The sequence below is a fragment of the Typha angustifolia genome, chromosome 1 (assembly GCF_048772165.1).
Source record: "Typha angustifolia cultivar Huaian chromosome 1, ASM4877216v1, whole genome shotgun sequence".
In the NCBI taxonomy this organism is placed as follows: Eukaryota; Viridiplantae; Streptophyta; class Magnoliopsida; order Poales; family Typhaceae; genus Typha; species Typha angustifolia.
In genome coordinates, this window is record NC_133239.1 from 9,913,082 (window position 1) to 9,927,686 (window position 14,605).

Below are 14,605 nucleotides of genomic sequence, written 5' to 3' on the forward strand. Positions count from 1 at the left end.
TACCATTAAAAAATTAGTTAATACCAGACATGGGCAGATGCCCTCATTCTTGACCCTTGTTCTGGGAAAAATTATTGGAAAAAGTATGTTTATTTCAGTTTACCCCCCTATATTTAAACTACTTTTAATCTGATTTCTATTAAATTTTGCTCCTTGAGAAATTAACCCAAATAGAGCTTCTACTACCACAGAAGAAAACAAAATGAAAAAGGAGCGAGATCAATAGAACGGATCAAGATTCAAGAATTATAGTGATTATAAGCTGTTTCTATTTTTTATTCCAAAGGAAAAAGGAAGGGAGAAGAAGAAGGGAGGAGGAGGAGGAGGAGAAGAAGAAATATATTAGAAGATATGGAGTACTTGGGCGATGCTGGCGTTGCAAAGCGGGCAGCTTCCTCTACTCCGCCACACCTTCCTCGCACAAACCCTACAGAAGGTATGCCCGCATGGCACCATCGCCGCCCCCTTCTCCCTCTCCACGCACACGCAGCACACGTGCCGCCTCTCCCCCACCCCCTTCTCCTTCTCCTCCCCCTCCCCCTCCTCCTCCTCCTCCCAGTCCTCCATCAGCGACATCAGGGAAGCCCTAACCCTAACCCCGGGCGAGGACCACCCGATCTCCCCCTCCCCGCGGATGAAGTCGAGCAGCGTCCTCTCTCCCACGGCGCCCGTGGTGGTCGAGCTCCTCTCGTACGCGAGGGCGGTGGCGAGCGTTAGGGCTCCCCCGCCGCCCCCGCCACCGCCGACGCCGCCGCTAGCGGCGTCCCCAGCCGCGTCGCGGTGGCTGAGGAGGTCGCGCAGGGTCGAGGAGTGGCGGATGGCGAGGTGATCGAAAAGCGTCGCCCTTGATGCCTCCATCGTAGCCGTCGATTTCGAGGTATTCGAGGGTGGGGGAGGAGAAATTACGGGGAAATCTACGAAGCCATTAGAGGAAGGAAGGAATATATGGTGGCATAGTAGGAGTGGGGGAGAGGGAGAGGGAGAGGGAGAGAGAGAGATATAGATCGGGGATCGAGATTGGATCAAGATGATCAGAGCCAAGCTAGGGTTTTGGGAATTCGTGCATCCGATCGCCTGCAGCTACAGTCGCGGGAATATTCTTCATCCCGGGATACTTGGCATGCGGATAAGCGGGTTGTAGGAAAACTTCAAGAGGATATGGGAGTCTTTAAAAGAACTGTCATCACAGGACTTTAACTGTTTCTTTCCAACTTTTATATCTCCCTGTCTCCTTAGCATTAAAACACACTACCGTTCTACTAGCCTAGTGTCACACTTTACCTTTTTAGACCCTCATATAATAATAGTAAATTTAATTTGCTAATAACACCCTACCATTTTAAGTAGAAAACATAGGGATTAATTATACTTAGTTCTAAATTCTAATTAACTATTGCTTCATCTTTTTTAACATATATCCTAGACTAATTACTTTTTTTTTAGTTGAAAATTTTATATATATCTATTTATAATTCATAAGACCAAAGACTAGATATTGGTTGGACAAACGGACAGCCCTCCCTATAATTTCTCCGAACCAAATGTTGCCGAGATATGCTCCAAACCGCTGCATTACCAAGCTGTTCCTCTAAGCTAGCTACACTGTCAAACCATCAGCCGAATCAGATTAAGTCACTAAACCACTAAACAATTTCTCCACAATATTGTTTGGGGTTAGAGTCGAATCTATGACCTCTTTGGTTATAGGAAAGGTGAAAAAATTCAGATGGTGTTTATAAAAAATTATAATTATTTAGGGGGCTTAATGTAATAATCCCAGAAAATGTAGTATTATTTTATTATACACAGATTAAAATATTAAATGAAAATGGATCAAAAATGGGTTATCCAAGCTACTTATACTCTAATCCCTACTTTTTGCCATACTTTCTAGTTAACAGTATACTAATAATTTGGATTAATTAGGTTTATTTTGATTTTGTTATGAAGTTTTGGTAATTAAATTCTCCTTCACTTTTCTTCTTACTTCTTTTTCTTCTAACAAAAAAGTGTTAACTCCAACGAATTGTGACATTGTGATTGAAAGAGATATAGATGGAAGAAGCATCACCCACAGATTAGCATTCTAATCCTCATTAGAGAAATCATTAGCATCTTAAGTTCCCCAACTTAGAGATAATCCTAACCCACTAAATGCCGATTAGAGGAATCCATAAGTTAACTTCTTGTCTTAATGAACCTATAACTCGGTCAAAAGACTGCAATATTCCTGATCCCCATCTAAAAGCATGACATGACGTTATTCTTTTTATTAAAAGAGTTTATAAAAAGAACATATCGAGATATACTTATTCTATCAAGATTCATATTAGATTAACAAAGAGGCATCAAACCTTAAACAAGATTAAGGAATTTTCTATAAAGCACTTGGCATTTAGATAATTTAAGACTCCAATCCATCGTCTCGTTATTTGCAAAAGAGAAATTCTCAAGTAACGTCATATTTTAATGGTTTTGTAATTAATTTTATAGGTATTTTATAAATCACACCCTATGTTTTATCCATTTTGTGATTCACATCCTGTCTATAACGATTTTATAATCTGATCCATGTTTTTTTTCTCTATAATTCTCGTTCGACACTCCGACGTTATTCAGATATTTATTTTACCTATTTTTCCTCCTCTCTACCCCTCCATTAAAGAAGGCATGGGTAGATTAGATATTTATAAATTAGTTCATAGATTATAACGAAATATTTTATTTTTGCTAGTATCATTTAAATTAACGGAAGGTGTTAAATGAGAATTATAGGGAAAAAGAAGTAAGGGTCAAGTTGCAAAAACCTCAAAGGCACGTGAATCATAAAATAGATAAAATATATGGTGTGATTTATAAAATTTCCTAAGGAATTTGTATATAATAATGTAATTGTAATTTATATTCTATATTTTTACTATTTATAAAATATTATTATTTCTAAAATAACTTAAATACCCTTAGTATGATTTAGTTGACTTAACTCAGAGATTTATTTAAGTTTAACTAATTGATCTAACAGTAGGCTCGATTTATAAATAGTAAAAATGTAGGATGTAAATCATAATTTCATTAAAAGACAAGGTGTTATATGCAAATTTCCTAAGACTTAATAATTATTTTATGAACACTTATTAGAGAACACACACATACTTGTTGTCAAATTTTCTTAGGATAATTACACTAACCCTTTTGTTCATTTTCATACGCACACCTTAAAATACTATGATTACAATCAGAGTTTGTTTAATGTCGACAGCCAAAATAATTTCTATGTACACCCAAAACCTATAATCCTAACATTATTTAAGAGCCAACTTCATAGTAAGTATGGGATATATATAAAAAAAAATGCTACTAGATATGAAAGATGTCACATTTGTTTTAGAAAAACTTATTCCCACACAGTATTGAACATCAAATTACTATTTTTTTGACTCAACTTTATTCTAATTATTTTCTCTAAGATAAGGATAAAATAATTTCTAGAGAATCTAAAATTAATTATGTAACCCTTGTGACACCCGTATATTAATAAATAAGATCAGCATTTTACTTTTTAGATAGAAAAGTCAACAATTTTGGCGTCTATATATCTAAGTTAGCAAAACAAATGTTAATCTTATTAGTATCAACAATTTATTTAGAATAAATAAACTTATAAATTACTAATATTATGTATAAATTAAGTCTAATGTTTGATATTATCTCTTTAAGACTAATTTATTCATCATCGATTGTTTCTACAACCGTGGACATTAATCTCCTAGTATACAATTGCTATCTTACATATTTATTTAAATGCTTACAAGTGTAATACTCTCTCTTAATATGGTAATAAAAGACTTTCATAGATAGAATCAGTACAATAATATTATAATACAGACTCTTGATCTATTGATCTATTTATAGAATGAAGAGGTGGGAAGTTTCGATTGGAATGAAAGGATGCACCCTGGTCATCATACCAAAAAGATGCATCTCCTAAGGCTAAATGATGCATTATTTCTCGAAGTAAATTAATCATTTTATCTAAAGAAACTCATCTCTTCGTGTCAAATAAAAAATAAAATAAGTTTTTACTTGATCTATGTGAGAATCGACTCGAGTCGAGCGACAACGTGTGTGAGTTGATTTGTATGAACTTTTTTACCCATAAAAATAGGTACTCTATATAGTCAATGTAGTACTAAACTCACTTTTTTATTTTTCATTATCGTAACAACCACTTTAAAACCAATTTTTATTCACTTTTTTTTATTAATTTAAATAAGTAAATATACGACATTAAAGTATTTGTTAATTATATTATCAATCCTTCATTTATAATGCACAGGCCATATTTAAATTTGGGCTCAGAGTTTATATATAATTTATGTTCAAATAAATAATTTTTCTAACATATCGATTAGCTTTTTATATGTTATGTCTATACCTATCGTGTATAAGGATTTAGTTTTACATTAAGAAAAGAAATAGAATGGTTTATATAAACTCTTAACCGCTCACTAAATAATTTAAACTTTTTAGTTAGTTAGAATTCAAAAATATTGTGTTAAACCCTGAATTCCAATGGAAGGTCTTCATCTAATTAGCCTAGTAATTATGATTAGGCCAAAATTAAGGGAGCATATATTAGCTAAAAATAGTAACTTGTATCCAAAATGCCAAGTAAATAAGACAAGCTTGACTCTTAATTCTTAGCGTCAGGTTCGAGTTCAAGTTTGGTCCCCAAACTCGGTTAAGAATCCCTAATCATGTTGTGTAACCAAACGTTGCTTTTCCTCTAGCCAAGTTTAAGAATAAGAGAGGAGATTATAATTTTACCTTAAAATAATTTATATATTTATATTTTATAAATTTAATAATAATATTTTGGTACTTCTTACACGATAAATACTAAATTTTCTTAAAAAAAGAAGTATTTCTTACTTTTTATGTCACATTAAAATTTAATTTCCCTTCGAATTACTCCCTTACAAGCCCATAATCTTAAAATAAGAAACAATGATATTATAGTATAGTTGCGAGTCTGTAAGTTTGCTGGACTTACCGGCCCTCTGAAGTCAATATAGATCTTTTTTGGGTTTTTTGAGCGGTAGCAACAAAAGAAGAAGAATAGGAAGAATTAACACAGCATATGAAGTAGAAGAAGATGAAGAAGATGAATGAGTACGGGATCTATTTTTCTCTCTTTTATAGTGTTCCGTTAATATTTAATAATATACTAAATGACAAAAAAAAATTCTCTAAGTGCAAAGAAAAATCTGGAAAAAGTCTTGTCTTGCTAAATCGAAAACTAAGTAAATTTTTTGTGCAAATAAATTTAAAAGATGTAAGCAAATAATGGATTTTGAAGGGGTTTTTTTTGAAAAATAAATTCGTAGAGTATGAGTTGGACAACTTACATCCGCGCCATGTCACTCGACCCAATGAAATGCCGCCAAGTAATAAAACCGCAGGGAATCGACGGATTCGATCTCGTTAACGGCCACGGTCAAGAAACCAACGGCCGCGATGTACGTCTTCTGACTGTTACGTTCTCTCGCGGGACACCACACCACAACGCCCAACCCCCGACCCCCCGTCGTGCGGCGTCACTCCATTCCTCCTCCTGATACGCGTACAAAAACACCAAGAGGAGAAGCGAAGACGAGAGCAGAGCCAGTAAGCCAAGAGCGATCTCGCCGCGTGATCTCCTCTCCTCCCGCTCGATCCGCACCGTTGGTCATACGTCGAGCGGCCCAGATACCGCCCCCGAGGATGAACGTCTTCAGGTTCGCCGGCGACATGACGCATCTGATGAGCGTCCTCGTCCTGCTCCTCAAGATCCACACCATCAAATCTTGCGCAGGTACACAAAACGAAAAGATCTCTTTTTTTCCTTTTCGATTCGGATCCAAAATGCCGTTCTCCTGTGAGAATCGTGGCGAGATTTGATGGATAAGGCAGCTTGATTTGAATTAGGGTTCAATTTTTTTTGAGATATGAACGCTTTTTAGATGATTGCGAATGCGAGATCAAGAAGCGGTGGGAGTTTTTAGCATGTACAGATAGATCTGGGTGAGGGTTAGTTGGAAATAAGTATGTGATACTAAACATTCCTGGGGAATGAATTGATGCTATTTTCTTGGGATATGAAGTTACTTATAAGAAGTTTTCTGTTCTTTTTGTCTCCACCAATCATTACAGTAGCTTTTGTAGGACGATGCCAGAGTTTGAGCTTCTTAAACCACAATAACAGGTCGGACGAAACCGAAATCTGATTAAGTAGTACTATTAGGGAAAACCTAATGCTTTTAGCTTTTAGAAGTATAATGATATCAGAGATGGATGGCTCGTGTACAGAATGCTGACCAATTTTTTTATAAGTATCTTGATATTTTTCCCATAGGGACCTATGTACAATGCTGAGAGATTGCTTCCGTTGTATCATGATTTAATTCGTCACTTCTTTGTTCTATATGAGTAGTTATCACGATGAAACACTGGAATTGTCTTACTGGAATTGTCACAAAAAAAAGAACGACACTGGAATTGTCTTTACTGAAGCACATAAAAGAGATCACAAGGATGGTCATGTCGTTCGATAATACACAGCATGGTTGGCATGTAGTGCATCAATGGGGTAGCAGCATAGAAGGGAGGGGCCAGCTATGACCCTATCTCAACATGTTTCTCAGATATCTGTTCAATCGCTAAGAGCTCAAGCATTGTACAAGATTCAATGAGAATAAAACAGAATATTACTGATCAAAATAAATCAATTGGCAGCTTTCCATGAGATCACATGGGCTGGTTAATTGGTCAATTTATCCATTTTTGTCATAGCTCATGGTTGTCTGATGCATAGGTTTCCTTCTTAAAGGTTCCTCTAGAAATGGTAAAAGATCTGATGAATGTGGATGTAGGAAATTATTTCCATCTCCTAGGTAGAACTACAGGCCTTGTTAAACCTATCTTTGATCAAAGCTCATCATGGAATTGATTTCAATCATGTGTCGGTGATTAAATTCAACTCATTTAATTTTAATTCAAGCATTATATTAAATCTAATTCTAGTCAATATGTGAGCTTTAATGATCTGTTGGATAAAACTGATCAAGACAAATTCAAATCAAGGTTGAAATCAAGATCGTCTCAAATTTATTTTTATCAAGCTTGAGTTGGCTTGAACAAAGTTCAGTTCAAGCTTGATTAGCAAATTGAGCTTAATCATTGTATCCAATGCTAAGTCATGGTGTGTATTGGTATAGACATAATTACATATAGTTGATTTTGAGCCTCGGAAGATCTATCAACCTCGACTCTTTTATATTCCAGATGATCTTGAGCAACCTATTGTATAAACCTAGTGCAAGTGGATCTCAAGTGGTTTGACTAAGACATGAGTCACATTAAATAATACTAACGAGACAGACCGACTATTCTAATTATTTCCCTATCTAGTTAGAAACACAATCTTTATCATGAATTTCATCATTGTAGACAAACTTAATTAAAGATGCATTCAACATGCCTCTTAGGAATAAAATGCTACTTTGACGATATTAGTGATATAAGCAACTATTTAGCAGTCTCAAGTCACAGGTGGCATCTCCACCTTTTTGTTCTTAAGTTCTTAACTTACATGGCTTGATCCTATTATTGATGATGAGCCATTGCTCTTTCTATGAGCTCTTATCATTTCCCTATGCCCTTATGATGCTGCAGTTTTGACACTTTTGAAGGTGCCCTTTCACTTGTATTTCTTAGTGGAAGTCTCATTGTTTTACTTCTACATGTTACAGATTTATTATTTTGTCGTGGTTCCCTCTAAATATTACTATACTCTATAGTTTTCTACCTTCTTGTATGCTTTTGATCATGGTTCGCCGGATCGATCGATTCTGATCTAAGCCCGATCCAAACTCTCTCTCTCCCCCTTTCTCTCTTTCTTTCACTCTTTCACTTTTTTTTTTCCTTACTATATAACTATTGCTTTTCTTGCGGAGAGATCTAGCTTAGGGAAACTCCAATATATAATTTTTTAATTTATTTTTTTATTTCCCTCTTAGTTTTTTTCATTTCTTCCACTCTCTCTCTTTTTCTTCTCTTTTCTTCTTCTTCTTCTTCTTCCCTACACCATAGTTTTTTTTTCTTTTGTTTGATTTTTTTTCTATCCACTCTCTTTCTAATCTCTTCTTCTTTTCAATTTTTATCACACCATAATTTTTCTTTCTTTACTTTCTTATTTTTGGTAAATTTTTAGAAGTTTTCTTGTATTTTTAAATAATATTTAGAATTTTACGTGATTAAAAAAATCCGATCCAATTCAGGCAATTGATACAACCGGTTTGGCCGATACGTATCGTTTTTTTAGAAGACCGATCATAATCCCGATTTTTCAAACCTTGCTTTGATTCAACCACAGTCCGGTTACAAAACTACGAGTATCTCTATTCCATGATACTTTAATCTCAAAACTTATTGATCCTTGATGTTGGTGATTGCTTATTATTGATTTATTTGTTCATTTTGATTTGGCAAATTTCTTCTCTTGATTTTGTTTTGTTGTCACTTGTCAGCATTAGAGTCTACTCATATTTTCTGTAAATACTATTGATTTCTATTAGATATAAGCAATCTCCTTTAGTGTCATTATCCCTAGACTGCAATTGCCAATTTTATGATTGGGTTGACCTTCAAGAGTCACTGAAACATGTGGTTAAGTCTAATAGGCTAGCATGCTTTGATGGTAAGTAATTCCTGTTCGGTTCTTATGGCATCCTATGAAAATAATCTCGACATCTTAATTTGCATTTTATGTTACAAAATTACAATTAGATGTTTCAACAGTTTGTGTCTTCCTTCATTTCTTCCTTTATTATGAAGCTGATTATGATCACGTCCAAAGCGATCATCATAATCAAGTTGTTTATCCTCATTCATTTTTGCAGGCATTTCTTTGAAGACTCAAGAGCTGTATGCTCTTGTTTTCATTACTCGGTATTTGGATATTTTTACTGATTTTATCTCACTATACAATACCGTCATGAAGATGATTTTCTTGGGGAGCTCATTCTCAATAGTCTGGTACATGAGACGCCACAAGATTGTACGAAGATCTTATGATAAGGATCAGGACACGTTTCGTTATGGTTTCCTTGTGTTACCCTGTCTACTTTTGGCCCTACTTATAAATGAGAGATTCACCTTGAAAGAGGTAAGTCCATTGATTTTTTATGTCCAGGTTAAGCACTCGTATGCCTTATGCATAGTTACCATTTAATTTCATAATGTGAGTTACCATTATATTGGGCAACGCTTTTGTGCAAGTTTCTGGGATCTTGTTCCATTCTTTTTCCACTTCCTAGATTAACTCTTTAATTCTTATTTCGGATTAATCTTGCAGGTGATGTGGGCATTTTCCTTATACTTGGAGGCCGTTGCAATTCTTCCTCAGCTTGTACTACTACAACGCACAAGGAATATTGACAATTTGACTGGGCAATATGTTTTTCTTCTAGGGTAAAAGAACATTGCCAATCAATTCTATATGTGCTCTTCTAAGAAAAAGAAAATCATACTGTTACTTGCTCAAAAATTCTTGATGCTATCATTTGGATTTAATTATCTTCTGAGTTATCCATTCTAAATGCCTTGCTGAAATAATCCTGATAATTCTGATCCATTCATCCACTTAGAAACTTCTGCTATGCTTCAGGAAAAATGAAGAATGCTTCTTTCTACATTGATTTACTTTAATGTCACTTGCTTTCCCTTTCATTTTGGGCTATGATGAAAGCAAGATTATGTGGTTTCTTAAAGATCCTTGAATGAAGATACTAATTGTTTTCCTCCCAAGGATTCTCCATACAACTTCTCATAATTAAAATAATTTAATCACAGGAGTGTGACGTGATCTTTACTCACATTTGGATCATAGGTGCATGTTGTGATAGCATATTTCATAAGTAGCAGAACTGAGAAATGATTTTAAGCTTTACATACTGAATTTGTACATAAATTAATAATCTACTGTGAAGTAATTAGAAACGAAAGTAAGAGTGCTAATGAAGTGGAAAGATTGCATGTAAAGGAAGAGACATTTAATTCTTTCATGCTAGGAGTCTAGAACACTGACATTCACTGACTTTATAATGTTAGGGAAGCCCTATAAGACTTTTTCTTGGTGAAGGATTTAGAAAGATCTACGAATAGGAGTTGTCAACTGTACCTTGGTCATACACCACACCAAACCCATCTCCTGTTTTCCCTTTGGAGTAGCAATTCAGTTTGTGATCCTCTCATAAAGTTAGATGTCCATTTCACAAGTTAGGATTAGAGTACTGATTATAGGAAATAAAAAAGATCTCGTTAAAATAAAATTCCAATTAAAAGGTTGAGGAGAACAAGAGATTGATGGGTGATTGATATGCCAGGCTTCCAGCTAATAGTGGAAGGTCTCATTGTTAGCTATATAGGTTGTTCTCTAGAAACTAAAATGAGTAATTGAGTTTCAAGTAATTGGCAGAACCTAGGGACTAATAGTCTCACCGTGATGCAACAATTTGGCATTCTGAAGATTTGCAATGAAGTTGATTGAATTGAATAGGATTACTTTAAACTTTGACCTTTTACATGATGAATTATGTGATGTCAGAAATTGGTGTTTTAGCAGCTCTGCATTATGATACGTTTAGATACATGCCAATGAGTAGCTAAGTCACCAGAGTTTATGGATTGTTATTTTAAGGGGGGCAAGTTGTGGTTTATCTATTGGATTGCTCTTTTAATTGACTTCTTCGCTGAACATGCTGAGATAAATCATAGATGCAACTGTAAGTGTATACGACAAGAAGATCCAACAAAGAAATCTTTTAATTTCTCAGTTAAAAAGAGAAAAGGAGTAGAAACTAGTTAGTATATAAATTAAAAGTAAAATAATCATAAATACAGTTGGTCAACGTTAATGTAGGCATGAATGTAGGATTTATGAATTCTAAAGCTTGTGTTGGGAAAATAAAAAATAAAAAACAACAATGAGACTGAGCAAGCAGAAGGGATCTTAGATGAGTTTATTTTATAAGACAATCTTGCCATTGTATGGGTAGAAATAGAGGAATTATGAGAAAAAAAATCTTGAAGATTCATATGCCCTCCAAGGAGATATTTTTGAAACTAGTGCTCTTGATTTTGCTAGGGTCTTAGGGAAATATTTTTTAGGTTGGTTCCGTTATACTGCCAGTAATTTAGTTTTCTCTTTCACTTTTTTGATTCCATTTAGTTTGATCCCTCTTCCTGCCAACCACAGAACAAAGAAAGAAAAGAAGGAAAATCTGAAAATCAATACACATGCTTGCAAACACAAATAATCACCCCCAAGAAAAACCATGATTTCAGGGCATTTTGTATGATTTAGCTTCATTTTTCAAACCATTGATGATATCATTTGCAAAATGATCTTAACTCTATAGAACGCATGTGATGTCATATAAAATCTTTGATATTACTATATTCTCATTTCTTTTTCAAGGAAACTAAGTTGCCTCGTGCTTATCCATTGGGTTACTCTTCTTTTTTCCTCAAATAGAAATCGAACGCAATGCGATCTTTTTTATCTCAAATCAAAATTTATCTGTCGCTACTTAGACCTGGTCCAGGTCCAGAGGAGAATAGACTTTTTCTGCATTGAGGTGTTACTGCATCAATTTGCAAATTACTCCTTTCCGACTGAAAAAAAAGAAATTGTGTGATTCATGTCTAGATTCAAGACAGATTACAGTCATATAATGATTTCTTTTAGTGTTCATTTAACTCAGAACAAGAATCTAGAAATGTTGTTTAATTATAGTTATTCAATTGAAAGCATTATTTACGATGCATGTATATTGGACTCCATTAAAGAACCTGTTACTTCACAAACTTTTCATTTCATTCATAATTCTCTATATCTGATGTTTTATCTGCATGTCCCATGTAAAGAAATTTTTAAATAGATATTAGCATTAGTTTTGCTAATTTTGGTCAATAGGTTTATATCCCAGTTGTTTTGTACTTCATTTTTTTTAAAAGAAAAGAGTTACAGACAGGCTAATTAGTTAAGGTTCATTGATTATGCACTGGGATGTTTTATATATCATTTATATATGCTTTCCTTATAGAATAAATCTGTTGAAGGTACGTGATTAGCATATGGCACGCAAATCCTCCAAAGAAGTACAATTTGCTGGAAGCTGCTGTTTACTTTTGTAATTTGAAGTCATCTTATTTTCGAGCATATCTCTGGAATCCACACCTCTCTGTAATCCACTGAGAAACGTAGCTTGACACAATGATCATTATAGGAAATGTTATCATATCTACATTTCTCCACCATATGGGTCTTCTAGTCTTTTATTGATTTATTCTACAAACTAAGCAACACTGTAAACACTGTATTTGGAGCAGTCAGATTTCTAGTTTGAGAAAGCTCTTTTCCATTTTCTTGAATGTTGAAAACTTGTCCTGTCCAGTAAATCATCATTCTATAGAATTTACTGATTATATTCTTCAATCATATCTAGAAATTCCTTTTCTTTTTTAATTAGTTGCGCTGAGTAGTACTCTAATGTACATCAGCTCAGAAACATATTTAGGATTTCCTATTTATAGTAATCAGTTGCATTTCTATTCTTTGAATCAATTTTATCCTGGTGCAGTGCATACAGAGCGTTCTACATTCTCAATTGGATTTATCGCTATTTCACCGAACCACACTATGTTCATTGGATAAGTAAGCAACTTCTACTCTCTTTCGGCTGTTATGATCCTCCTTTGTCTTTTGCACTTGTTACTTGTATTCCTCTATTTTTTCTTCACAGCTTGGATATCTGGATTGGTGCAAACATTACTATATGCGGATTTCTTCTATTATTATCTTAATAGGTAAGCAGGATGTTTTTCTTTCAATTTTTTCTCTGTAGAGCAATATATCCATGAATCATGACTTAAAACTTCACTTACGACTTGCAGCTGGAAGAATAATGTCAAGCTCCAGTTACCAGCTTGATCTCATCACATTACTTTTGAGATAAGTTGATGTAACATCATAGCTGTATGTGTCAAGCCAGACTCTTTTTCCTTTAGTACGTGTTTTCAGATATTTAAGTGTTTTCCTGTGCCTCCTAAGGATCAGCAAGTTCTCTTTTCTTTTCTTTTTTGCCAAGGTTGCTGGGCCGAAAAGCATATGTAGTAATTGTCTATCAGCTAGGATGAACATTTATTTCTGTTGGGAAATTTCAGGAAGCATTCTTTATCATTCTGATGAATCTTGACAGTTTGCTGTAACTATATATGTACATTGAAATTTCATATACAAGATGAATTCTTTGAAAAACTAAATGAATATCTTGTTTCTTTTTTATGTTAGGTACTAAGGTACAAATTGACTACTCATTTTGGTAATGTGAATTCTTATCATATGTACAGACCTCTAATGGATATCCATCGGGAACTTTGAATCTAAGCAAAATCGATGCATCTCAAGGTCAGAACAGAAACACTTCAACTAAATTCTCGTCCCAAGGAACATTAGCCATACATGGGAATTTAAATTCACTGAAATTTTAGCTGATTTTTAAGATTTATTTTAGTTCGTGCATAAGGTTTGTTTAAAGACAACTTTATGCACACCCTTTAAATATAAAATAAATATATTGATAATATTATTTATCTTTTATTATTTAGCATAACGATTATTTTGAATGAGTTTATATAAGAATTTATATTTGGTTACTGTGCTGTAAATAAGTATGTTAACTGCAATAGAAATTGTTGTTAGAAAAAGTACTTAAACTTTATTACTTGTTACTATCTGTAATAAAATTGTTTATATAATCTGTTATATGACTTATGTTATATAAGGTTTAACTAAATTATATATATAAATAAATATTTGGCTATAAAAATATATTTAAGAGAGATTTAATTTATGAATAAATATTTATTATACACGGATACAAACGCCACCTGTGTGCCTATAGATTTTGAGTAGGACAACAGTTACGTGAATGCTATTATTAATCCAGATTTTAAGTTACAAGAGCATTAGGATCATGATCATAGGGGAGCATTACCTATCTCCTTGTCTAGTCTCAATCTTAATGAAAGAATAAGAAAAAAAAAAGAAATTGGGAATACCTTAAAATGTTGGATGCTTAGAGTGGAGGATAGATTGGTAAGATTTCCATAATTTCTAGGGAGAAGGTTTTAGTGGAATAACAATTCTGGCAGATGGTAATTATGCTATTAGGTTTTCTTTATCTGGCTTTCCTTGCAAACACTAGTTAGAAAACAAATTGAGTTGAAGCTTTTACTATTCTATTCTAGTTGAAGCTTTTCTCTGACTTTCCTTGCACATATTGAGATTTTACTGGGTGTTAGCAGAATAACCTTCAGTTATCCACTATTTTTTATTTTATTTTTATTGTAGAACAAGAATAGTAAGATCCTATTGAATCTGAAATAGATTTATTTTTTCAATTTATTTATCCAAATAGATAACACTCAAACTTAAATACTAAAATGGGTCTAGTCTTGAGTTAAAATACTTAATTATTAAGCGTTTTACTTAAAACACTAA

General features: G+C 33.9%; 2 protein-coding genes across 4 annotated transcripts; one reads left to right on the forward strand and one right to left on the reverse strand.

The window, feature by feature from the left end:
- Nucleotides 1-246: 246 nt before the first annotated feature.
- On the reverse strand, nucleotides 247-1,035 carry LOC140764053 (uncharacterized). The gene has a single exon (XM_073102506.1). The coding sequence runs from the start codon at nucleotides 856-858 to the stop codon at nucleotides 343-345; it is 516 nt and encodes a 171-aa protein (XP_072958607.1). The 5' UTR covers nucleotides 859-1,035; the 3' UTR covers nucleotides 247-342.
- A 4,566-nt stretch (nucleotides 1,036-5,601) lies between these two features.
- LOC140765627 (ER lumen protein-retaining receptor) lies at nucleotides 5,602-13,642 on the forward strand. 3 transcript variants are annotated; one of them, XM_073104818.1, is made up of 7 exons: nucleotides 5,602-5,854; nucleotides 8,940-9,205; nucleotides 9,395-9,510; nucleotides 12,684-12,757; nucleotides 12,846-12,909; nucleotides 12,997-13,078; nucleotides 13,453-13,642. In XM_073104818.1, the coding sequence occupies exons 1-6, from the start codon at nucleotides 5,764-5,766 to the stop codon at nucleotides 13,031-13,033; spliced, it is 648 nt and encodes a 215-aa protein (XP_072960919.1). In that variant the 5' UTR covers nucleotides 5,602-5,763; the 3' UTR covers nucleotides 13,034-13,078; nucleotides 13,453-13,642. The 3 variants fall into 3 exon arrangements, with proteins under 3 accessions (XP_072960919.1, XP_072960912.1, XP_072960905.1); XM_073104811.1 differs by lacking the exon at nucleotides 13,453-13,642 and adding an exon at nucleotides 13,191-13,365; XM_073104804.1 differs by lacking the exon at nucleotides 13,453-13,642 and having other exon boundaries at nucleotides 5,603-5,854; nucleotides 12,997-13,365.
- The last annotated feature ends 963 nt before the right edge of the window (nucleotides 13,643-14,605 follow it).